General features: G+C 36.2%; 3 protein-coding genes across 4 annotated transcripts; 1 reads left to right on the forward strand and 2 right to left on the reverse strand.

Moving 5' to 3' along the window:
- Window positions 1–443: 443 nt before the first annotated feature.
- On the reverse strand, window positions 444–11012 carry s-themis-a (self-incompatibility-linked polycystic kidney disease protein-1A). Its single transcript, XM_009859263.3, has 25 exons — window positions 10579–11012; window positions 9158–9314; window positions 8584–8747; window positions 6901–8517; window positions 6693–6824; window positions 6445–6625; window positions 6170–6369; window positions 5921–6109; window positions 5582–5865; window positions 5210–5332; window positions 4998–5147; window positions 4813–4945; window positions 4673–4752; window positions 4224–4608; window positions 3971–4161; window positions 3764–3910; window positions 3579–3707; window positions 3353–3511; window positions 2971–3095; window positions 2745–2918; window positions 2262–2461; window positions 1620–2196; window positions 1154–1366; window positions 619–758; window positions 444–537 (listed from the first exon to the last, which is right to left on the reverse strand). The coding sequence occupies exons 1-25, from the start codon at window positions 10637–10639 to the stop codon at window positions 518–520; spliced, it is 5931 nt and encodes a 1976-aa protein (XP_009857565.1). The 5' UTR covers window positions 10640–11012; the 3' UTR covers window positions 444–517.
- LOC108951041 (angiopoietin-1) lies at window positions 9259–10755 on the forward strand. The gene is made up of 2 exons (XM_018817611.2): window positions 9259–9651; window positions 9729–10755. Exons 1-2 carry the CDS (start codon window positions 9348–9350, stop codon window positions 10412–10414), a joined length of 990 nt encoding a protein of 329 aa, XP_018673156.1. The 5' UTR covers window positions 9259–9347; the 3' UTR covers window positions 10415–10755.
- A 145-nt stretch (window positions 11013–11157) lies between the features above and the next one.
- On the reverse strand, window positions 11158–26030 carry duox-c (dual oxidase-C). Of its 2 annotated transcripts, XM_018817610.2 has the most exons (31): window positions 25899–26030; window positions 25755–25835; window positions 24629–24790; window positions 23965–24272; window positions 23098–23239; window positions 22524–22690; window positions 22027–22117; window positions 21833–21947; window positions 21507–21585; window positions 21293–21448; window positions 20932–21057; window positions 20468–20646; window positions 20077–20201; window positions 19592–19738; window positions 19228–19394; window positions 18808–18972; window positions 18209–18394; window positions 17693–17909; window positions 17291–17384; window positions 16768–16934; window positions 16382–16454; window positions 16143–16324; window positions 15532–15762; window positions 14912–15095; window positions 14599–14722; window positions 14052–14231; window positions 13562–13732; window positions 13050–13208; window positions 12558–12713; window positions 11791–11919; window positions 11158–11518 (listed from the first exon to the last, which is right to left on the reverse strand). In XM_018817610.2, exons 1-31 carry the CDS (start codon window positions 25954–25956, stop codon window positions 11396–11398), a joined length of 4644 nt encoding a protein of 1547 aa, XP_018673155.1. In that variant the 5' UTR covers window positions 25957–26030; the 3' UTR covers window positions 11158–11395. The 2 variants fall into 2 exon arrangements, with proteins under 2 accessions (XP_018673155.1, XP_009857566.2); XM_009859264.3 differs by lacking the exons at window positions 23098–23239; window positions 23965–24272; window positions 24629–24790; window positions 25755–25835; window positions 25899–26030 and having other exon boundaries at window positions 11159–11518; window positions 22027–22113; window positions 22524–22596.
- Window positions 26031–26243: the final 213 nt, after the last annotated feature.

Raw genomic sequence — 26243 nt, forward strand, 5'->3', positions numbered from 1 at the left:
GGTAGAACACACGTGGTCAAACGAAGTCATCTTTTTATCTGAACACGGCATGAAAACAACCACGTTTAACTCTTGACACGACACAGAATGTTCTTGCCTTGGAGACGAAAGAAGTAATTAGCGTGGGAGTAAATTGAGAGGTTAGAGGAGCAGCGCATACGGCTCTAGGTGCATAACGCGCCCATTGACGAAGACACTCCATCACTACCACCTCATACGAACTTTTACTAGCCTGTATTTACTGCTTCACAATCATTTCAAAACAAAATAATCTCAAACATTACACTTTGATAAAACCGGAATCCTTGTAAGGAACGCATCCGGATTGCTTAACATTGGGCTCGCGCAGTTCATGCTGTGTGGCGTAACAGTGCCTAAAACCCACAGCACGCAGATTATGAAACGTCTTCTCTAAAGGCATATACCTAAATTATATAAACGTACAAATTTAATCGTAATTTTAATTCTACATTAAATTAAAATTGTGATGTTTCACGGTTGAAGGTATTTCCTCAATTCATCGCCGACGCTTGATAACTGAAAATGCAAAAAAAAACACTGAAATTTATTTGTCTTGTAGCAGAAACTAAAAATTAACGTCGGTCGGGTAGTGCAAACCTTTTTCTGAGATGGGCGTCAACCAATCTTTGAGGTCGTGCCGTGGATTATTCACAACTTTCAAGTACGCAAGCACCAATGCCTTGATTGGTTCAATAAGTATGAAGCTGTTAAGGATGGCGATGGAAAGCGAAAACAACCTGGAGAATAAATGAAAACGTTATAAAACGATCAGTTGCTAGTTTATATAAAAGGGATTAAAAGAACTCAAAACGCAACTGTGTAGTTCGCAACGGTAACCTACGTGAAAACAAACGTAATCGCAATCGAATACAAACTAAATGCTTACCACATCCACTTAACTACAGTACTACTGGCAAAGAAACACAAGGAAAGTAACGTGGAAAATAGAACGAAAGCGAGAAACGTATAGGAATGTAGATTACAAGACGGCGCGCGCGGTTCATAATTAAAGTCGCCGGAATGCATTATACATTATAAGACGCGGAATTCACTACACGTTAAAAATGCAAATTTCCAACGAAAAATAACTGTATATAAAGTGAAAGACAGATATGTGACCTTATATACAAACCATTCCAAAGTAATATCCAGACCGTACGTCATTCCATACATGACGCATACAACACTTGATACGACCACTGTTAATGAGATGATCAACCAAGGGAAGATTGTGAAGAAACGTGGTAAAGGTCGAAAATTTCCAGAGTAAGGATCAATATCAACTATTGGATGGCGAATATAATTGGATGGAGTCGTAGTTCCGCCAGCCATGTAGACGTATTGCCTGGAAAAGGTAAGTACTTATAGTAGGGTGGGGGAAGATTGGACACCTTTTACACACAATAACCAAATATCCGGATCGTGTTTTAAACAATTAACAACAATCCATGGGAGGCGTGAGGATAAAGTTTGATAAAAAATCGTTGAATGTTTGTTTACCACCAAATTGGAGGAGAAAATAGATTAAAAAGGTGTCCCATCTTCCCCCACACTACTATATATAGGTGGTATATTTGTTGATATACGCTCTACTTTACCCAGCCGAGGGCTTGAGATGGAAGAATTCCTCTCTGTATCCATAAGACTGTGATTGTGAACTCGGTTTACGTGGTGTGGATTTTATAAGTTGCTTCTTGTTTTTCACTTTAACACTCTTCTCTCGCATAGATGGTTCTACGGATTCTATTACGATCTGGTCAAGCGGTTCATTGCCGGTATGTTTCGAGGTAGAAGGTATTTGATCCGACGATTTTAACGTTCGGTGTTTTGTATTACTGCTATCGGTCATTCGTTTTTCCCTATGTCGCTTCCGTCTTTCTCGATCTCTTTTACGTTTCAATTTGTCAACACTGGTCTGTGAAGTGTGGGGTTTTAGATATCTCTTGGAAGGATGACGTGTACTTGAACGTTGATGTTTATTTCCGGAATGATGACGTTTTTCACGTTTACGATCGAGTGGGGAAAACTCTTCATCGTGTTTTAACTCTTTTAACATGAAACTTCTTGAAGAGTCGACGATGTCGTGACGAGATTCCTTCTTGTTTTGTTGGCACAAACGGAAGAATGAAGTTACCACAAGCGTCAATGGAAAGCAAAGTACACCTACTTCAAGACCTGTAAAATTTTGTATTATAGTTAAATTATTACAATCGAATTAAAATTAAAAGTTTCATAATTACCGATGGCAACTTGTGACCATTTTAATGTGTAAGAACCGATTACTACTTCGAAAGCATATTGCGACGCACTGCTTCCATAAAACATCAGTGTTGTCAGCAAGATTAGAAATATGAGTTGGTAGCATGATGACAGTCTTTCTACTCTTGATATTTCATCTCCTTGCCAAGGTCGCATCGTGAACATAGATGTCCAAAGGTGCCTTCGAACGAATACATATAGTAGGGTGGGGGGAGATAGGACACTTTTGCCTCTATTTTCTCGCCCCGTTTAGTAGTAAACAAAGAACATTCAAAAAATTATAAAACTACATGACCATGACTCCCATTGACCGTTAGTATTTCTTTAACCCCTTCAGGATATTTAGATATTAAGTGCTAAAGGTGTCCCATCATCCCCCACCTTACTATATAAACGTTAAAAAAGCACTAAACGTTAAAAGAAGTAAAAACTTGACACAAGTAAGGCATCTTTAATATATTTACCTGTCTCGTATGTAGTTTTCGCTTTTAAATCGCAACAACCTGTAAAACGTATGCAGCTCTCGGTAAGTGGCAACTTTAAAATACGTATGAGAATCGTTTGCAATCCCAGCATTGCAGAGAAAAAAGCAACACTCGTTGGTTTCTAAATCGCGAACGGCAATCCTTTGCAGATACCTGTTCAAACAAACTCTTAGAAAAAAAGTTTGTTTCGTACATCAGTCCTAACCATCTTGTTTCGTTTCGTCTTTCAGTGCACCACACTCGAATTCCAATAACATTACCCAAACTTCTTGAAGTGGTAATCAAAAACGAATTAACACTTCCAGAGTTAAAAATTTCTTCATTCCAGTTCTGTCAGCGTAGTTTCATTATATCATAGGTTGTTCTGTATTTTTTACCGTAGAATTCAAACGTATGGGTTGTCCAAATTATCAGCCATATAGCCATATAACAAAAAATTAAACAAGTTTAAAAAATGGTAAATCGTAGGCTGGCATGAGGTGTATTAACACCCGTGTTATAACAACTGATGTCGTTTTCCGGCAACGCGCGGATAAAGTAAGTTACATTCATTCATTCATTCATTCATTTATTCATATTCAACGTACTTGGATAATATGGGCGTTTCCGTGTCCGTGAGTCCCAACCAACATAATAGCGACAGTACATTCGGTACCGGATGACAGACCACTTCCAACGTACATTGTGACGTAATAACAGTAGTTATCCGAGGGACAATTGTCGCGAACTTCCACGTATGAACATTTCTAAGACATTGCAAGACTATTATTATTATCTATGTTTAAAAGAAATATTAAATATTTTTAAAATTACTTCCTTGTCGCTCCCCTTGTCTGCCTTTTCCGCCCAAAACCACAACCCAAGGTAAGAAGAGTACAGAAAAAATAGGATACAAAATATAACTGGATTTTTCAAGAACTCTTTCCATAAGTTCCACGACAACTAGAAAATAACAACATTGGTTTGCACTGAAATGACAGGGATGTATACTAAAATACCTTGTCGTAATCTATTTTATTTGGATAAACAATGAGCCTTGAAGCAAACAAAGTTGGAACATGGCTGGAATCAGCAGAACTCCTTCCCAAACTTGTAATTGGAAAATGGTCGCATTCACAAGCTACAACCGGGTGATCTGTGTTCGGCTAAAGTAAAAGTAAGTTTTTTATTAACTGAAAACGGGTGTATATAATACACATGCTTACGTAGCATCCAATGTTGTTCCAGTTGTTCATATCATCGTCCCAATACATACAGTTTATTAAGTATGTCAACACAGTGGCGTTAACTATTCTTTCCCCTGTCCAACTTTTCAGTTGTGATAAAACTTTGATCTCAAATTCTTTAATATTTGAGGGAAGACTGCCGAACGGAATTTTCCAAACGTATTTGCGGTCTGATGTATGAAAGTTGTTTATTAAAAGGTACAATTGGAGAAATTAAAAGGACTCAAATTACCTATTGAAGAAACTGCAGTATTGAAATCAGTGTTGTTACTTTTTGCAGATAGCTGCAGTTGTAAGTTCGCGATATTAGCACCCGTAATATTTACTTCGATAATTATAAAAGCACCATTCAAGTATTCACTGGTAACAGGCTTCTCCAGAGTTGCCGTGGCATAGAGACTGCACAATGTGAAATTACAAGACGGGGTTGGCTGCATACGAACGCTAGATGCTTTTGGCTTTGGAGAAACGGTGAATCTTGGTGGAAGGCGGTACAACTTTTCCAAGGGCACCGGGTGTTGGTCCAACCAACCCGTTGTCATGAATACAGAGGTGACATGATCGACTTTTTTATCTTCAGTGTCGAAATTGATTTGTTTTGTTTTATATTGAGATACCTGGAAATGCATTGTTTATGGAAACTTATATTTTTATATACATAACAATTAACATACGACATACCTCAAGGTTAATAACATCGTCATAGCTCATTGGTGAAATAGTTTGCAAATAAAACTCTGAAGTATTATCCATTAATCCACCTGTTACGAGAACCCTGGTTTAGTAAAAGCAGTTTAAATATTATTACAAAGTAATTTCACCAATAGTATCACGGTCTGTTCTTAACAGTTTTGTTCTTGACGCTGCACTTTCATACGTCATAGGGGAATCCCCGGGCAATATGCCGTCCACCAATAGCTGACTAAATTCACTCATCCGTATCGTACCATCGCGCTAAATAATGTCGAATTAGTAGCAATGCTAAATACATAGTTGTAAACCGAACCTTTGTATGCTGAGAGTGCCTCAATTTCATTAGATTCGCAACAGTTTTTAAACACGGTTCAATTGTTATTGTAGTGTTGACTTGATCGTCGTTTCCCGATTCTTTTTTAATGAATCTTTTTATTTCAGTTAGTTTTCCCCAAACTGTTTCCTGTATAAACCCATTATGTTTTAGTTATTGCATCTTCGTTTTGTTCACATTTGCTTTTATACCTCGTTTTTGTCGGAAATACCTTCCGGTTTGCTAGTCACGTGACTTAAAAGTTCACTCGCTTGTTCGTGAGATTCACTTGACACCAAATCAACTCCATTTAGACTTTGAATGACTTGGTTTTTCTAAAAATACCATACCTACCTAACTTTATATAGGAATATGGGGTAAGACAAGACACCTTTGGTACATAGTATTCAAATATCCTGATCGTGTTTTAAAAAGTTACCAACGGTCTATGGGAGGCGTGAGGATTGTTCTTTGTTAACTACTAAATGGTAAGAGAAAATGGGATAAAATGGTGTCCCATCTTTCCCCACCCTACTATATGTAATTAAGACAAAAATAAAAGCGATAAAAAAGAACAAAATAACCTGCAACTGAGAAAATGAATTTTCTGAAGAAACGGGAACAATCAGTTGAGTGATTCTTTGAAGGTTCTTCGCATTTAAAGCAAAGTTTATATTTTTACTAATGACTTCTGATATCTGATGATCAGTTGTAACTCTTGCTTTTAATATTTGTTGACTGCAAGTCCCTTCTTCGGAGCAAACATCGATTATTATGCGGACTGCATTTTTAGGTTCGTCACCAGGTGGCAGAATGAAATCGTTCATTTGGTTCGTGTAGCCGTATTGACATAAATATTTTCCAGTACCTAAACGCATATATTGTATTAATACAGCTTAGTAGAAAAAATGGTAATCATTAACCTTTTGTTAAAATAGAAAACTTGTACATGATTGAAGAATACTGGTTGCGAAAATTGTTGCAATGTATAGAAAACAGTGTTTTGTAAGCGGTTCCTGAGAAAGGCGAAATCCGACATGTAGTTCCGCTTGGTTTGGAAGAAATTTGAAAAGTGAAAACAACTGCGGTTGCATTTCCTTCCGTATTAAAACCTAAAACACATTAAACCCAAATTAGTTTTTAGAACTCTGGAACATGCTTTTCTAATTGACCTTTTACTAATAAAGAATGGTTTCGATTTCCCTGTAACTGAAGCAGTTCGGATTGCACGACTTTGCACCTAGTTTTATTCTCACAACGTCCCAACACTAATCCGTTTATAGACCATAATTGGGAGGCACAAGAAGTGCATTGTGATTGCAAAATAATGGGAAGATGAGGCGATTTAATCATCTTACAGTTTGCAATGCATCTGCATAGAAATGTATTCGTGATTACAAAGTGATTTGGTTTTTGTGTCGGTACAATTAGCACTTATCAAACATACTTCACTGATAAGTTTGGTTTTGCCTCCGAAGAAAGAATTATATCTTGGTCAGCGTAGGAATCTGCGTAACCTTTTGCTGTTACGATGATACGTATGAAATATTGTTCATCGGATTCGAAGTTATTTATCGAAATGGATCTGTTTTCCCCAATTAAAAGAGGTTTCCAACCGAAACAGGACCCTGAATAAATTTCCGAAATGATATCATTTCACATATACACACAACTTAATGTCATTACAAAGTTGACCTTTTCGTTTCAGCCTTCCAAGTGCCGCATCTACTGGCAAATCCTCTTTACGTTTAGCACAAAACCAATTAAAAGTTGCGGTGAGGTTTTGCATCGAGATACTTGCGTTAAAGTGCACCACGGAAGAATTACCTATTACAAATTTGCACAGGAATTAAAGTATATAAAGGACTGTTATAGTTAAATAGTTTAAACAACAGCAGCATACCGAATTCTCTGATACTCCCTCCAGCGATAACGACCTCCATTTTTCTCGTGGGAACTTCCATTCGAACGTAATCTTTTTCCTCGGCTGTTATCTGGTGATTTGTCCCTGTACTTGCGGTCGCCACAACCATAATAATGTATAAGCCAGGTGGAAAATCATTCCGTTTGATTTCAATTTCACTGCCTGTAGAACTTTTTAGAAAATCCACTTCGTTTTTAGACTTGGGCGTTTCAAAGTTCTCGTCTGTTGTAAAAGCAGACCATCGGAATTTTACACTAGAACTATCATAACAGTGAAAATCCACATCGACACTTAACGTTAAACCGCGTTCAGGAACCGAAATAACGGTTTTGGAGAGAGTACGAATTCTTGCTTTGGAAAGACATGATGGCTTTTGCAGGAGCAATAAGTTATCGGTGAAGTTGTAACTTTCCTTTTCGTTGGACACCATGGCTAGAATTGCATACATTCCGTATGTTTGGAATGTGTGATCAAATACGAATTTTGTATATTGGCGAACGTTGATGGGTATGTCATCTGACAAAACTGCAACAATAGTTTTGTTCTGAATAACAAGCGGTGTGTTGATTTCTAACGTTCCATTAATAAACAACTTGAGATCATAGTTGCCCACGTCTCCTTTCACATAAATATGCAAAATAGAGCTCATTCCACCAAAAACTCTCCTTGAATCAAAATAAACATCATAAATTTTAGTCACTGATTCAATAACTTCAGATATTCCTTCAATAAAAGAAATATCATTCTTTGCGATTGCAGCAACTCGAAACTGCTTTGTATAATGCGGTGGCTTCATACTGATTTGAATACGCTGACAAGAAATAGTTGAAAGACATGATATTGTAACGTTTTCACTTGGAATCAATTTACCGTTAGTGATTTCACGGATACTGAGTGTTATATTGGCAGGGGCGCCTTTGGTAAGAGTTATCTGAACAGGAAACAAATGCGGATATATTCCAACATACCGACCATTAATCGATGTTACATTCAATGTGCCAAGTTTTTCGTTGATATAAATTGGAAAGTTGTATGTAACGTAAGAAACGTTGTTTTGTAAGACGAGGTGAAAATCGTGCTGACCTGGTCCAAGTGAGGTAACTTGTTGTGGTTGTAATTGAAATATTGCTTCTTCTTTTGAATGACTTGTGTATTTTGATAGGTCAAATGGTTTTGGAGGAAGGGACATTGCAACCGAAGAATTCCCAATACTTACGGAGTATGAAATAGGGTATAAGTAGATGTGTGATATCACTACATCATTTGACCCATAGTTCATCTTATTTTGCTGACTGTATTTCACTTCTAGGTCGTTCTGTGATAGTTGGTTTTCCAAATGAAGCTCACCGAGTTTTTCGATTTTTAATCTGGATAAAGCTGTTTCACATTCACCGGTAAATTGAACACTTCCAGGAACACTGAACATAAATCGCACAATTTCGGTCGTATTGGCGAGCTTTACCATTTTCTTATTGCAAATAAGTGAACATTTTAATTGAAGGTTGTAATGGGGAAGATGTTTTACGTCAACAAGAAAACTTATCTCACTTCCGACACGCCGGTGGAAATAAGGTGTCAAAACGGTGACTGTAAGCCCTGTTGATAATAAATGCACTAAACTGAAGTGTCTAATGTGATAACTATTGCAAAAATGGAACTTACTTATAATTTTATATATCAAGTGGAACACACCAGAACAATGCTGCGGTGTTTGCGAAGTAAACGTGACTTCGGTTGTATCCGTAACGAAGATGGTAGGAGGTGATTCGTCTTCACAGTAAACTGAGCGCGAAAAGCTGTCTACTACGAGTGTAGCTTCATCACATCTAGTATTTTTATCAATTATTTATTAACGTGACAACGAGGATTATTTTATGAAGTTTTACCATAACAGGTGGCGGGAGATGAGACCTTATCATTATATTTTCTCGACCCATTTGGTACTAAACAAAGAAAATTTAAAGAATTATAAAAAACTATTTTCGCGAACCCATAGACCGTTGTTCATTGTTTAAAACACGATAAGGATATTCAGATATTATGTGCTAAAGGTGTTCCATCTCCCCCACAGGACTATACAGATATATATGTGTGTGTGTGTGTGTGTGTGTGTGTGTGTGTGTGTGTGTGTGTGTGTGTGTGTGTGTGTGTGTGTGTGTGTGTGTGTGTGTGTGTGTGTGTGTGTGTGTGTATGTGTGTGTATGTGTGTGTATTGCATAGTTAAAAGTGAGCTTACCTTGTAATATTAAAGTTGATGAATTGAATGAAGAGAGCAGAGTCAGCTGAAAAACTAAATTTCCAAGTTTGCATGAAAAAGCCGTTGTAGCATATCGAAAAAGAAGGAGAGGTTATTTCACCTTCGGCTTCTGTTACTTCAACCACCTTTGGGTTAGCTGTAGAGTATTCGTTGTAACGGAGTGGTATATATGGCGAGAAGAAAAAGCATGTACCGTATTGTTTATTGTATATTAATATTGCTATTGGAACAAAATAGAATTGAAACTCTCGACAGTAAATCACAACGGATCAATACTACGAACCTTACAGTGGACGATTACTACAAACAACTCAAGTTAATAAACATAGTACGGAAGCTTCCAAATATTAAGAATTTCCAACAAAAACAGCAAACGATCTGCTCGGGGATTTGCACCACAAATCAAGTTAACCTACAAAGGGATAATGCTACTCGTTTAAGGCAAAATGCACGGAAAATCATTGTTTATCAAGGTTAGTTAACTTATTAAAAACGCTGTACCGTTGTAATATGGAGACAGCCCGCACGTTTAAATTGTTTTTTTTTACAGATTGTAAAGCAATGTATGATGCGGGTTACGTAGAAAGTGGCGTGTACCCAATCTGGATCTACCAGTTGTACAAGTTCACCCACGTTTATTGCGATATGGACGTTCAAGCAGTGGGTGATAAAAACGGATGGATTACAATACAAAAGAGAGTCAATGGAGCTATTAACTTTGACAGGGGATGGCAAAATTATGTTGACGGATTTGGTAATGTTTATGGGGAATACTGGATTGGTTTGGAGCATATCCATGCTTTAACCTACCAAAATACAACCACCGATCAGTTTGGAAGTTATGTTACTCCACCGCGGATGCGGATAGACTTTGTTGACCAGGACGGAGTTACTGCATATGCTGAATATAGAGTATTCGTTGTATCGGGGGCGAAGCAGAAATACCGACTAATAGCTGCACATCTTGATCAAGCAACAGCTATACCTCCTAATGGTTCTTCTCCGATTTATAGAGTTTGGTTTAGTATATACGACAACAACTATGTGTTTTCAAACTGCCCCGAAAAACTTCATGGAGGCTGGTGGTTTTCAGGTTGTCCTAGATCAAACTTGAACGGGTTATATCCAACCCAAGGTGAGAAAAATTCGCCTTCCAATATTTACTGGTATGACTGGTACACGGTGAACGAAAATAATACAGCATTTAAGTCCGTCTCTATGAAATTTCAGTATTAAATCATGAAGAAAACGGGAATGGAATAATTACTATTTACTGCCCATGTTACACAACCGAATACGATAATAATGCATTTAATCGTGTTGGTCAGTATGGTGATTTGGGACATTTTAGTATATTTAATTTAGTTTTTCTTTGGTATTCCAGCCGATATCGTACTTACCTGGGTTAACAAAGATTAGATTGTAAAAAACCATTAACAGCGTACGAATTATCCACTTCATTTCCAAAAGCAGGCTTTACTTGTTAATTGATCTTTGTTGTGACGTTGCTGGAAAATGTTGTTCTGTAGTGAAACGTTTTCTCTGTAAATATAAAAGATATAAACAAACAAAGATAAGTTTGACATCACTATAATTGCAATTGTTTCAAGACAGTACAAATAATTATATAATATCAGCAATTTGTTTGGAGTTTTATTTTTATAAAGCACTGGTACACAACTCAAGCTAGATTCCCACGGCATAGTTCGCCGTGTGACTTCGTCCACGTGAAACAGAATAACCAAATGTTCACAACCATAGCTGGACCGCAAAAAATGTAATAATTTTTTTCATTTGCTGTTATCTTTGGTGTCTATTGAGATCGAAATCTAAACCTTTTCAAAGGCTTACAACTTCTTCTGCAGATAGCTTTCTTGGTTTTCACATTGTAACCGTCTTGACTCCACGTTTCAAAACTTTCCTTACGACTTTCCTTTCCTTAAAACTTTCCTTACGTTTACTTAATTAGAAATTTCGAATGCAATAACAGAGAACATTTAATTTTTTTTAAATAAAAGTAAGGTGCAGATTAATAATGTATACATGTAACATTACTACTATGAAAAGAAGAATGTGTAAATAGAGCACTATTATAAATTTCGTTATACTGTAACGTTAACAAACTACATTGTAAAATAGGAATTAGTCTAATATTTTCTTGCCCTGAAGCAGTAAGCAATTTACTAAAACAAAATATATTTGTATAAAAAATCTTCCTTAAAAGTTTTCAAAGTGGTGACTAAATGTTGGGCCTTCATATTTATTAAGTTTTGCACAAGCTTTCTCTACACCTTCTGTCATTGGTGGTGGACCACAACTGAAAACACCGAAAGTTTCAACCTGGAAAAAATAATCTTTGTAATTTTTGTGCTTGGTGACGAAGATATCAGATAAAAAAAAAAATTATGTTGTATACATTCAGCACATTGTGTAATGTGTGTATGTATGTATATAGTAGCCGGAACAATTTTTATAACTTGCAAATTAATATTGCTAAGGTAAATCTTATAGAATAAGATCTTATGGCAAGTCTTACAGAAGAAGAATACGTATTGTTATGTTTTTGTGTAAGATTTCTCATGTTCTCATTTCAATGTAATCTGTTAACTCACCGAAGAGTGTTCTTCTCCCAGAGTGACAAAAAAATCAGGAAAGTCTGGTCTTCCAAAGTGAGTTATAGCACGTAGTCCAGTGAAAAGTGATTTACCCGCAATTTTTTGGAAGTTTTCTTCGCATATGTACTGTGAACATAACTTGAAAAAGCATCTGGCAACAGCAGTCATACTTAAACGGCTGACTTGGTTCATACACCTTTCCTGCCAAGGCCTAGTCTTAAGCCCACAGCCAACTTATGAGTGAACGTGGACCTTTATAAGGCTTTTTTATTTATTTGATTTTTTTTCTTTTTTTAATTCTGACTAGTTGATAATTTGGTAATTGTTATTAGTGAGTAGTCACTAGTCAGCGTCTTCACCCAAGGACGCACACACACACATTTACCACAATGGTAGCAGCACCAAGTTTCGTATCTTATATTCTTGGTTACGAATATTATACGAACCACTTATCACTGAAAAACGGTAAGCACTGACACTATTAGAAATATAGACAGACCGGTGTTAAACAGGTTCATATATAGTACGGTGGGGTGAAATGAGACATGTTTTCGTTCCATTTTCTCATCACATTTGGTAATAACAAAGAAAATTTACAGAATTATACAACCACAGTCCCGAGATTCTAAAACCTTTTTGTTAATTATCAAAACGCAACAAGTAAACATGAAGTTTGATGCTAACAGTATCCCACAGTATCCCATCTCACCCCACATTACTATATCTTGTGAAGTATACATAGATTGACAATTTACATAACTCACCAACATCTTGGTCCGTAAGTCAAACTTTTGTGGAAATTGTGTAATAAAGATATGTGTGTTTAGGATCTGTTTCTTATCCTTGCCTTCAACTTCTTGTATTATATCAGTCAACCATTCGTACTGGTTTTGGTCTCTTGTCACCCAAATGAAATAAACCTGTAACAGCACGAATGTACATTGGGTTATTAACACACAGATAGCACTGCATAGGAAGATGGTTTTTGGTAATTTTATCATTTGAAATGTGTCTGTTAATGTAATTAAATTGCGATTTATAAAGAGCATGGTAATTACGTAGATACACTGTTTTTCGTATATTGAAAAAAAAACATGAAAAATTAATGCCACAATGTGTTAATGCCACATTTCACACAAATGTTTAAACCCCTCGGTAATCATGAAACGCCAAAACCAAACTCTTATTTTAACAACAAACAAAAATCTTATCTGAAAATATTTTTAAAAATTTATTTATAAACTACATAATCTTACCGCTTTACACGTAATAGCTACACCAGATTGACTTCTGTTGACCAAATCCTTTAAAATTGAAGCAAATGGAGTCACACCAATACCACCACCAACAAGCACTGAAACTTCATATTTATACCAATCTTGGTGACCCTCACCAAACGGACCATCCAAGAACAGCTAAAATATTATATCTTATAATAAAGGTCAAAATTACATTTCGATTTCACTATTTAATAGCTATGGACTATATATAATTGACACTTATTTTTGCTCACATGGCGGACAGCCGGGCACAGTTGTTATAACACATTGTTTTATTTCATACACTCATCATGCCTGCGTATGTTTAGGTGATTAGTTTGTCGTTTGTTTCTATTTTTTGGTATGACTAGTAGACTGACAATTTGAGCAGCTTATCAGTAACCAATGGGTTGGACCTATGAATATAAATTGTCTTGCTTAAGGACACAAATGTCCATAATAGTAGAATTGAATACATCAAGCATCATATACAAAGAAATGTCAAATACTTTTGGGTATGGAGAATCTCGTAAAACGTTGGGGTCGTAAATATTCCTCAAATTCCTCGTCCAAGGTCCGACTGCTCGTATGTGGAGCTTGAGTGTGTCCTCATGAGGAGCGGAGGATAATGTGAAAGGATGATACTCGGATGAGGATTGTGCAAGGCAAGCGATGCGCACCTGAGGATGATGGGTTTAAAATAAGTACTTGATGAATTACTACATATTAGCTAATAGGCCAACTCTGGTCTAAATTATAGAACCCATGGCGTGTACTTCGCTGTAAAACCTCAGCAATTTAGAATATTATTAAAAACACTAGGACTAGATACTTAGATAGATGAATAGGAATTTTGTGTAAGGACAATTTTTTTCACATTATAAACATATTAATTTAAGCATAGAGGAAAGGAGTTTAGTATTATTACAGATAAAGAAACATTTAAACCTTCCTAATGCTTTCTTTGTAGTGATAAGTGTTATTTTTCTAACTACGTACCCACTGTCCAGCTTTGTAATCAAAATTTTTAGGGCGTTTGAATTCTAAATGTGTGACGTCAGATGGGAATAATTCAGCTCTCACAACTGAGATGTAAGCTTTCTTTCTGCTGTAGGTATACACCTTGTCTAATGTGAAGAGAATGCCAGGCACGAGGAAGTAGTAGTAAAACTGAGGTGACTGAAAGTAAAAAATGTATTTTAAAAAGCAGAATAATAGTGCCCATATACTATGGCAAACATGTTCATGAAAGATTTTAGAAATTAACCAATAATTGGTATTGTCATAAAACCGCTTGAGTCTAGACCACAGTTTATGGGTTCGAGGCTTGATTCTGCGAATATTGTGGCTGCATCTGTACTGGTATAATATACTTAACAGCAATTACTTCAACCAGATGGCCCTTAATAGGTTGTCCAAATTGTGGGCACTTCAAAAATATTAAAAAGTATAATGTGGTAACTTATTAGTAGGCAGGAAGTTTGTGAAATAAGAACTCCCTGCAAGAATAAACAAGTTACATTGATTCATATGGAAAAAAACTCACAGAAATGAGCATTCCACTTCCATGGACAAAAGAGAAAAAATATAACGAAAGATATCCGAGTTTGTGAGTCCATCGGAACCAATTAAAGATCATACGACGTGCATAGTTGCTTGCAAAGACATACCTAAGAAAAGGAAAAAATAATGATATAACAAACAGTTCACTGCAAATTTTTATTTTTTAAAATATATTTAAAAAACTTTAACACCAAAATTTTTTACTTTTTCTTTGGCAAAGCACTAATACATACACCACTACATTTTATCTTTTATTATTAATATATACCAACAACCAAAAACTCAAAAATACCTACATGACAATAAGTGCGAGGGTTAGAATAACCCCTGTAATGCCTGTGATGGTTTGAAACAACCAGAAGACAAACGTAGGTATATAGTCACTTGGATACCACATATCTCTGAACAAACAAGCCATATCATCAGGACTTTGTGTCACGATTGAATAAAAGTTGATTCCATGGGCCAAGATATGAAGGGCTGAATATGAAGCAGATTTAATGGATAAATTGTGTCAAATACAATGTACTTAAGTGAATTACTATGTGTTTTTAAATATGTACATGACACTGACAAGCTTTAAAAAGTAGTTTGCTTTGTTAAATTAATTTTTTTTTAGAATATATTTCTAAAATCTCCACAACAAAAGGTAGATGACTAAGTGTACAGTATGTGTATAATCTGGTAAATTACAAAAATTCTTTTTATGCTTTCCATAAGGATACTAAATACTATAAATTATACACAATCTTGAATGAAATTAGAAATTATTCGATTTAGTTTGCTGTAAACAAAATAACATTTTCCATTGTAACTGCATATTTGCAAATAACGTTTTATTTTCAATATGTTATGAAACAGGCTTTGATTTAATACCAGTTCAATATGTTATGAAACGGGCAACTACTTTGATTACCAGTAAAAGCGAGAGCCATCCAGGCAACTATCCGATGCATGGTAACGGCAGAATCAAATGGAATGAAACGATGAAGAAAAGTTTCTCGGAGGAAAGTGATGATGTTCCTGCACATAGTAAGGAGAAGAGTCGAGAAGTTGAACATCAGAGCAGCAGCCGATGCTCGAGCAAGAGCCATCAGCGGTCCTCCAATGCCATAGAGTCCGGTGGCGTTTTTAGAGTAGACTACAACTAAAAAATAAATAGTTTGTAAAATGATGACCATTGTCCGCTAATCGTTTAAACTGCTATATTGATTGTTTTTAATTCAACAAAATTTCATAGGATTTATACAGAAATTTTAGTGAAAAATCCTCGGGAACATTAAAGATTTGGGTGGGGCAAAGTGTAGTAGGTTGGTAGTTGGGGGTCAGGGGCTAGTGGGGTAGAAGTTAGTGGTTGGTTGTTACGTTTAGTGGTTGGGAGGATTCTTTACCACCATTTAAATTTTGCTATAAAAGCAACAACTTTTAAAACAAGTTTAAATCAATGAAGCAACCGTCATTAGAAACTTAAGAAAACACGCAGCATAATCCATGAAATCCATGAAGCAACAGTCAGCATGTACTTACAGAAAGCATTCAAGAAAACTCCAGCTGTTATTAAACTGTACAGAGATAGACAGAAGATGTGATTGGCATAATGTTCTGTCAGTTTCACCAATGCCACAAAGAATTTCTCATAAGACTTTGTTTTGTAATCCTCACGAACAGTTTTTACTTTTCTGGTCAAACGGCGTTGTGGTGTTTGCGGTCTGTGTGTGATATATAGTTTAGTAAACATAGATTTTATACAATGTAGACGGACATACCCTTCTTTGAAACGCTTTGAATATCGATGATATTTGCTCTGTCGTTTTGCTTGATATGTTTTATGTCCATTACCTAGTGCATATCAATAATACTGTCAGAATAGGAAATGATATATAGAGAACTTTGTAAATAAACAGGACATTGCGTCAGTGGAATGTTTTTGTTGCATAAATGGATGTTTAATAAAGTGCAATTATTATCACAATTTTTGGTTGGTATTTATCATTTTACACGCAGTAAAATAACAAATGACTGTGGTATTCTACTACTGCCATAATTAAAACTCATCAACTTAATTGTTCAGCACAGAAATATTACCAGCCAAAATTAAAAGGTTACGCGGGCAAGCATGACTTAAGTTATTGAAGCTATTACAGACACTGACTTGTTGACTGTTGGTTTGATATATCTGAATATTGCCCCAACAACATTAGGAAGTCATTCAGGTCAAGAGAATCTTTGGAACTGAATCCATTAGCTCGCATCATATCATCTACAACGCTGTCAATATTATCTACATCTGCAGAAGAGTTCACCATCTCCATCATTGATCTGGAATAAAAAGACAGAAGTTTAAGCTAAAATAAAAATTAAAAGTAACACATAGCATCAATGTATGAATGAATGTAACTTGCTTTATCCTCACGTGGTTGGAAAACGGCAGTCTTTATAGCACGGCTGTTCTGTTTTATACACTTCGTAACAGCCTACGAGGAGCTATGTTTGTTACTTTGTGGGTAATTTTTTATGACCACTGGCTTAGAGCATTTGCCATTAAGTGTCTTGACAAAAGGCACATTCGCCCACAATGGTAGCAGCGATCAGCCTTGAACCCATTACCTCTGGGTTAGAGGCAGGCGAACTTACCACTTTGCCACAGTGCCAGATAAACAAAAAAGCAAGCTTACTTTAACATAGTTGTGAATTCTTCTTTTGATAAACCTCCACTTTTATCCAGGTCATACATGTTGAACATTAGTTGGGCTTTTTCTTTCGGGGTGCCTGAAAATAAGTAAGCGTTCATGCACCCTTTTCTCCTTATTACATTTGTTAGAAAAATTACTTACTGTATTGCAGTAGGTTTATTGCATTGTTTAAATGGCTTAGCATCCACGTATTTTGATAATACTTTTACTTTTGTTTTTATTCATATCGTGTTTTTAGTCGTAATTTTCTTGCTAATTCCCTATTCTTGCTGGTTTATTTAATTTGATCTTCATTGTATTGTATTTAAAACAAAAAAATTGCAATATGTCACAAATTGTAAAAATAATTAAATAGGAAAAAAAAATAACAAAAAGTTGAAGCACCTTTTGTAAAAAGAACAATTATGTCCAGAAATTCACGAAAAGATATTGTTCCGTCTTCATCAGAGTCAGCGACCAGAAACATTTGCTCAACAAAAAGCGAATCTTCTTTCAGCTTGAGGTATTCGGCAAATTCTGACTTTGTGATGTTGACTTTCATAAGATCTTTAAGTGTTTTACGCTTGGGCCGATCCAAGTCTTCAGATTCAATATTCATAGCCTGCGTTGAAAACGAAACCAGCTTGCTTTGCATTTTATTGTAGTAATAAAGTTATATATATTATATATTATATATATATATATATATATAGAGGTTTTTTGACTATTTGTATTTTAGCTTAGGCACAGTGCTAAGAAGTGTTAAATGTATTCTGTAAGTACGAAATTAATGTACCACGACTTCTTAAGTGGTTTAAACTTTGCGATGAAAAGCCTCCTCGATATCACATACTATTCCGTATTAATACTATGGAAAAATGGTATAGGGAAGACATAAAAAATTAAAAATTGACTTAGAACCTGCGACAGTGCTGTACGGAAGAAGTTCTGTAGTTGTTTATCTCTCATCTCCTTTGTTCTCGCTTCTTCCATAATATGCTTCTCAGGAATCGCAAACGTGATGCACTTCAAACCCAAAGGTTTGACAAAGTTATGCAATTCATTGAAAAATTCATCTAGTTCATAGCTATCGTTGAAGGACAGTACCTATTTTAAAGTGTAAGTTGGCTGTGTTGCAAAGGAATAATGAAAAAGTAATTACTGTTTAGAAATGTTAAGTTCGACAAAACAAAAAAAGAATAAAACACGGATCCATTATAGTGTTCCACTGTCTGGTTCTAACATTTAAAGACTAGACTTGGACTCTTAGTTAGTTTGGTATACTGCTACTCGAGCTCATCGAGTTAATAACGTGGTTATTTATAAATTATGATGCCATCACGTGATAGGATACATAGATATCAAATACTTCGTGATACATGATAGCATGAACACTACATCCATACTCGAGGTAAAGAGTTTTAACAAAAAATTCTTTGGTTTAAAAACAAAGGTTTTGTAAGTGTAAATGTGTCAGTGTTCTAAAATGCAGCTTTTTGATTGTATTTAACTAAACTAACCAGGTCATAAGTGTCTTCTTGAAGTCGAACGATTAAAGTTCTTCTATCAGTACCATCACTGCAGTATATTTTGATATCTTGTTGTTGTATCAGTTCGATTTTTCTTAGGTTTTGGTTCCCAATTACAGCTTTTATCAAAATCAAATTTTCGGGTCTCAAAATTATCTGTTAAGAAATTAAGCTATATTAATCAAACACGTAAAAATTAATTTACTGTAAAAAAAAATAACTGGATTTATAACGTTAAACAAATTAAAGCCATGTTGCAAGTGAAGAAAATTGGTAGGAGTCCAAACTAAGAGAAGATGAATGCATTCAGACCTAATTAAAATTCCATTGTAAATTAAGTCAAATCAAAAACTTGTTGAGTATTAAGTACTAAACTTTACTGTTTTTGGTAAGAATTTTAATTCTACCAACCTGAATTTGTCGCACATTTTCACCAAGAATTTCAGTACAAATTGTGACATTACCAGAAGCTATACTGGTCTCAATAGTGGCGCGCTTCTTAGTTGTGATATCCTTTTTAGTTTTCAAGGCAGATTTCATTCGCTGCCGACCAACCAGATACATCACCAATAACGTGACTAAAATAAATCATTTTTTTAAAGGACTATAATATATATTGGTTCTAAGTTATAGTGGTCTGCATATATAATACTTATCAGCTTTGTAGCTGTGGTCTAGTTGCCACGTATATTATCTTAAATGATCCACGTATTTAAATAGTTCATCTTTAAATAGTTGATAACAGGTTGCAGAATAGAACATTCAAAAGACTTACTTAGCACAAAGACACCGAAGAAAGCAAATGATAATGGGAAGGAGACTTCACTAGATGTGAAGTAATCATAGCGTTGTAGTGGCGTGCATTCTTCCAGAACATTCTCTGTGAGTTGGTAAGGCTGTGGACAAAAGAGCTTGCTGTCCCCTGCAATTTAAGGTTTCAGTAATAATCAGAGTTGATCAAAAAGGTATAAAATATTGAGGTTTATTATCTGGGAATAGCATCTTAGTGAATGCTGAAGTTCTCAGAACAAGACAATGTACAGACTTTGACATAAAAAAGAGCAAAAATTGGTGCTAGTGAAGAATCCTCCCCCCCCCCTTATTTGCTAACCACTAACCCCTATAACCACTAACCCCCTAATCATCAACCTATAACACTTCCCACCAGACTATTCTTCTATGTACCGGAGGATTCTTTACTAGTGCTTGAAAATTATTCCGCAATGTAAATATCAAAGGTAAATATTATAGTACATGCACCTGTGGCCCACACAAACGGGTTGTCTTGAATATCAAAACTGCCATTTATTGTGGGGTTAGTTCGAAGAATAACGTCACGGAAGGTTGTGTTGAGAATCTCGTTTAGTTTGGTCGAGGAAAGCAAGCTTGAAAAATATCAATATCGTTAGAAAAATGCCACACGTAACAGAAAATGAACACAAAACCCGTAGCGCTTGATCGTTTAATTTCCAAGACGCTAAAATTGCTAACTGCTATGATCTTAATTGCATAGTGAAAAAACGTGCGTTTTATATGTTAAACAATTGGAAAATTCTCGCAGCAGCTAGGGTGCAAGGGGTAAAATTCTTTACTAGTACCGCAGCTAGATCTAGGTGGTCACAAACAAAACCAACATAAATTCATTTCCTACCTTGTTTTTACATTTTCGAACCAAAACCGATCGCCGTTTCGCAACCGAAGAAACTGATCCGCTATGACGTAACGAAACAGCTCGCCGGGACTTCCCCCTGTGGTCTCTAACAAACCACCTGTAAAAATATCCAGTTTTGATAGTTTCCCATCGTGTAAAGATGTAAGATCATCCAGCAGCTGAATACAAATACATAACGTTAGTTTCTTTGATTTATAAAGTAACACAATTCATAACATTTCGTGTTTTAGTTATATACAGTTTTGACACACAGGTTTGAAATTGGAGGTTATTTTTTTAATTTAGGTATAGCCAATTATGCCTCTGGAAATTACTCCAGTAGATCGTGGCTATAGTTTTAACCAGCCACGTATACAGATTAATTCGCTTTTAATGTTCTAATCACATTGACGAACTAATACGCATATTTTACAGAACCGAAACGAACGGGAAAACGCTATCACCGTTCCGTTTGATTGAAGATTGCTTTGAAACAGGTTCTGATTAATATCCATCATCGTAGCTTTCGTTTGCATTCCGAATTCTTCTCTCGCAACGTTGTAATCCGGCAGGCCATGATCTCTTCCTTTCTATCATTTATTTTAAAACAAAACAGTAACAGTGTACTATACAAAGACAACTTAAAATACTGATATTGCGCAGGAAAAGATTAACCAGCCGTCTTTAATTTATATGATTATTGGATGTTGTTTATACAAGTGGGTAAAGATAGTTAACAAAAATACTTACTTCTAAGTTGTAGGACCAAAAAGCATTTAATATTTTGAACCAATGTTTAATATACTTGGTGTAAAATAATCCAACCTGTAGTATGGTTGCCATTAAATCCCTTCTTGAAAATCGTCGGCTGCCATAGTAGTTGTGTCGTAGACTGGGCGTAATAACGTTATCTTCCAATTCAGCGATCTGGCTTGCCATTCCCATTGTTAGCTCATCAATGCTCGCGACTTTAAATGTTTCCTAGGTATAACAGTCTTAAATTCCTATCTAAATTTAACTTGTGAACACATTTTTTTACCGCTGGTTCCCAGTAAGAGTTACACAAACTCAATGCCGGTGACGTAGCAGAAGTGGTTCGAAATTCGCAGCTTCCAGAACTATAGTAACATTATTAGAAACTGATCAATCAGGGATATATATCGTAGGGTAGGTGGGGGTAGATGGGACATTTTAGCACATAATATCCAAGTATCCTTAATCGTGTTTTAAACAATAAACAACGGTTTGTGGTAGTCGTGAGGATACGGTTTTATAATTCTTTGAATGTTCTTTGTTTACTGCCAAATGAGGCAAGAAAATCGAATGAAAAGGTGTCCCATCTTCCTCCTACCTATTATATAATACCTTTCATTAAATTTGCTTCGTACGAACACTCCTGGCGGGGTTATGGTGCTAAGGAAATGTCTTGCCGCTCCTTCAAAGATATCAGACACACTAGCAGACGTGCCGGAACTGTAAGCTGTCGTGTAATATATCTCACATTATAGTAGGCGACCAATTAATGACAAAGAAAAAAGTGAATTCTTGATATAAAGTACCTGTGTATGGTGTTACGTTCAAACATTGACTTTGATTTAAAGACGAACATGTACCAAGAAGCCCCGGCAACCATTCGTACATCAGCACTTTCTTAAAATATGCGGGGTTTGAAAAGTAAAAATATACGGGGTTTTCCACCAACGCGGGTGTGCACTTATTAGCAAGACACAACGGCCATTGATTGCTTCAGCGGTTCAGCCAAAATAGCATAGTTACCGAAGAGTTACCCATTGTCGGACAAACAGAAAAAAGGAAAAGGACAAAAAATGATGAAATAATCAACAAAGTTACATACGTGGTAACCGGTGCAGGCACGATGTATGAAATCGGTTATACTTATGTGTGGTAACGACTGTCGTTGGTGCGCTCGGCAAGGATAAATAAGTACCAGTCTGTGTCATTCGGATTCAAGTGTATAAATTGTAATAACATTCATTATATCGATATATAAGTATAACTTATAGGCAACATGAAAAACACGGCAAGTAATTCGAACCTGATACATTGCGATATTCTGTATTCGAGCTTCGTTAAAAACGTCATCATCCGACCAATTCGGGTTCGAATCTCGGATATTTCGAGCAAGCCAATTGTGATGTCGAAACCACGTGATACCAATGGTTAGAACGAATGGGTTTTCGTTACCTCGCCTCGAACCGACTCCTTTTTATAATTTTAATTGGTTAAAGCCCTGCTTAGGATTTTGCAAGAAAAAACAGTTAAACCAGAAGCCCCCTCTCACCAAGCATTTCTATTTTTACTTTTTTGCAATTTTACGCTCGTGTGAACACACGCGCTTATAAATTTCCGCACATACTATATATACATTATAGTGGAAGAAGATGGGACACATTTTGTTCTATTTTCTCGTCCGATTTGGTAGTACACGAAGAAGGGTCAAGGAATTTTAAAACTTTGGACCATTGACTCCCATGGACCATTGTTAATAAAGGTGTCCCGTCTTCCCTATACCCGACGAATAACCGCATTTAAACGTCAGCATAGCTTTAACAACGCTCTACTGAAGTGCACGTTAATTAGTCCAAAATTAAACTTTTTTTTTGACTCACTGTAAAATCTTTTCGCTGATTGGATCACATGATCTTTTGTGGTCCACGAGTTATCCAACGGAAGACCAACATTATTCAACGCTGGGAATTCTCCTTGGTCGTCCAGCGAAGCAAGCTCGCCCCTACAGTCGGTTGCTCTGCCCTTAAAGTTCAATGTTTTTTATAGTTATTAATAGGTTTAAAAACTCACCACAAGACAGAAATTAAAGTTTTTTAATAGTGTAAAAAACGACATCGCCGAGCTAAATCCAACAAATACTATGATCTTTGTTCGAACCCGTGCCGTTTTCAAAATATTAAAACAGAAAATCAATGCTCTGCTATATTCTATTGTGTTGGATGGGTCCGCATTTAACCAAGAGGCACCATAAATGGATTAAATTATAAATGACGAAAAAATAAAAAAATAACATTGACATTATAGATTCGGTCTAATAACAATTACCTAGGGTGGGGGGAGATGGGACACCTTTTCTTTATGTTTTCTTGTCCCACTTGGTAAGAGAAACAAAAAATATTCAAACAATTATAAAACCGTATTTTTACGACTTTCATATGCCGTTGGTAATTGTTTAAATAACAATCAGGATATTTGGATATTATAGTAGGGTGGGGGGAGATCGGACACCTTTTTATTCTATTTTCTCGTCCTGTGGCAGTAAACGAAGAACAGTCAAAGAATAATAAAAACGTATCCTCACGACTCTCATGGACCGTTGTTAATTGTTTAAAACACGATCAGGATATTTGGATATTTAGTGCTAAAAGTGTCCCATCCCCCCCCCCCCCACCCTACTATATATGCTAAACGTGTCCCATCTTACCCCACTGTCCTATTATTTGGTATCACAGCACATTTCTATTTACCTGACTTGAAAATAAACTTGATGTGGAAGTTCTTCCATTACACGTCGACCGAAGTAAACGAAGGTTATTCGACCACGCTTTTGTATGTCCGTAGATCTGACTGCCATCCAAGTATGACGTCACAGCGTTGATTTGTTCGCGTGGGTGGTTAGGGGAATACCCGGTGTTAGACGCTTGGTAGCTAGACCTCTCGTAAGGCATCTCGGTCGTGCTGAAGTGCGAGTCACTAGCATTTAGCATGATGTTAAAATATTCAGGAGGACATCCGGGCCTAGATGTGTCCAGAATATCCTGCATTACGTGTTCCCCTGTGTAAAATATAGGAACACGTATTAGGAGATTGGAAACCACCATGTTAAGGTATATCCTTTGTACTGTTGTTGTACAGGTGCGGCCAAGTCGGAAAAAATATTACGACTCCTCAAAACAATTTAAAGCTAGTATGTCGTTATCAGTATAGAATAACAATGTAAACATGACTTTCTAAGATGAGTAAACAGGTTATCAAAAGAGTCTGGTTCTTTGACTAAGATTGTGATATTAAATTACAATGAGACATATAAACTTCAGAACTATAAATCACCCGAGTTTAACGATAATTCGCTTTAAAAGCCTTTGTGATACAGTTTAAACTGTCTTGATCAAAATATCTCAAATAACCTACCAAAAAAGAGAAAGAGGGCCGTCTTGTTGTTTGTCGATGGAAGTCCTTGCGGGCCAGAAAAAATCAAGTTGCTAATTGAACGCACGTTTGGTCTTTCCCATCCGGATGGTTCGTAGACTCCATCTTTGTAGTGGGGTGGCAGACTCCGAGTAAGAGAAGAGTCTAAAAAACTTTATGTGTTAAATGCTGATTCACCAATACGTTTCCTATCGTTCGGGAAGTTTGCAACACGACCCAAAAGTGCTTTCCAGCTACAAAAATACGTGTGATATTACACCATGCAACCAACCGTGAAAATAAGTGCTTTGCATCAAATCAAAAAAGATTATATTTAAGCGGCTATTTTGTCTAAGCAAACGTTTAAATAACAGTTGTTTGCGTTTGGTTATGGGTGACAAACTTTAGCGATAATTTTAGGCACAGGTATTTAGTTACACGTGTGACGTCGGCAATAGCACGTCTCAAACTAATACAAAAAATGCCGCCTTTTATTTTCGTCACAATGACAAGGCACCAACAAAGTTCGGTCGCGTTGGCAACGGCTCGAAAATCACGGTTGCTTGAAAATACTAAATTAGCTGCGGGTATGACAAGCATCACGCCTGTGTCACGTCCACCGCCACCGGATGTATTTTGAATGGATGAATAAATGAATGAATGAATGAATGAATGAATGAATGAATGAATGAATGAATGAATGAATGAATGAATGAATGAATGAATGAATGAATGAATGAATGAATGAATGAATCTTACTTTATCCTCGCGTGGCCGAAAAACGACAGTCGTTATAACACCGGTGTTCATACACCTCGTGTCAGCTTACGTGTCACCAAGTGTTATTTTGTAGGTTATTATTTTGTTAGGATTTTTTAATTTTTTATAAGTGGCTGATAATTTGGACAACCCATTAGTGACCACTGGGTTGGAACAATTGCTGTTAAGTATCTTGCCCAACGACACATACGCCCACGACACATACGCCCACAATGGCAAACGACATTGATTAAATTTCGCAATGTAAAGTTACTTAATAGGCTGGTAATTTGTTACGCCTAATCACAAATACATTGTTTTTACTGCTGTTGAACCTTATATTTTAAATTCAAAAACTGCATAAACTTACCTGGAATACCAAGTGATGGATTACCTCTGTTGTTGTACCAACCATTAAATGGAGGAAACTCTTTACCAATCTCTTGTTGTCCTGCAAATATTACATTAGGTATATGACAAACATTATCGTCAACGTTTTAAATGCAGTACTTACCTTGAGTACACAGTCCCCAATTGATTACGATAACAAAAGAGATTATGATTCGCAGCATTTCCTTTTACCACTATACCATTCGATATAAAGGAATAATATTGACCTAAACAAAAACTAAAATAAAAAAAATTAATACCAGAACAATAAACACTGCAACTGTTAATGTTTCATATCGGAAATGCTCGAACTAAGCAGCTAAATAGGCTCGGTGATCGAAAAACAGCGAAAAACGCGAACATTCGCTCGTCTGCTGTATGCTCTCTGAGTAACCACCGAGCCGATGACTGAATGGACCGAGACAGATCAGGATATGCGTGTATATATACCCTCCCGTGTTTGCGCAAA

The sequence above is a fragment of the Ciona intestinalis genome, chromosome 2 (genome assembly GCF_000224145.3).
Source record: "Ciona intestinalis chromosome 2, KH, whole genome shotgun sequence".
NCBI lineage: Eukaryota > Metazoa > Chordata > Ascidiacea > Phlebobranchia > Cionidae > Ciona > Ciona intestinalis.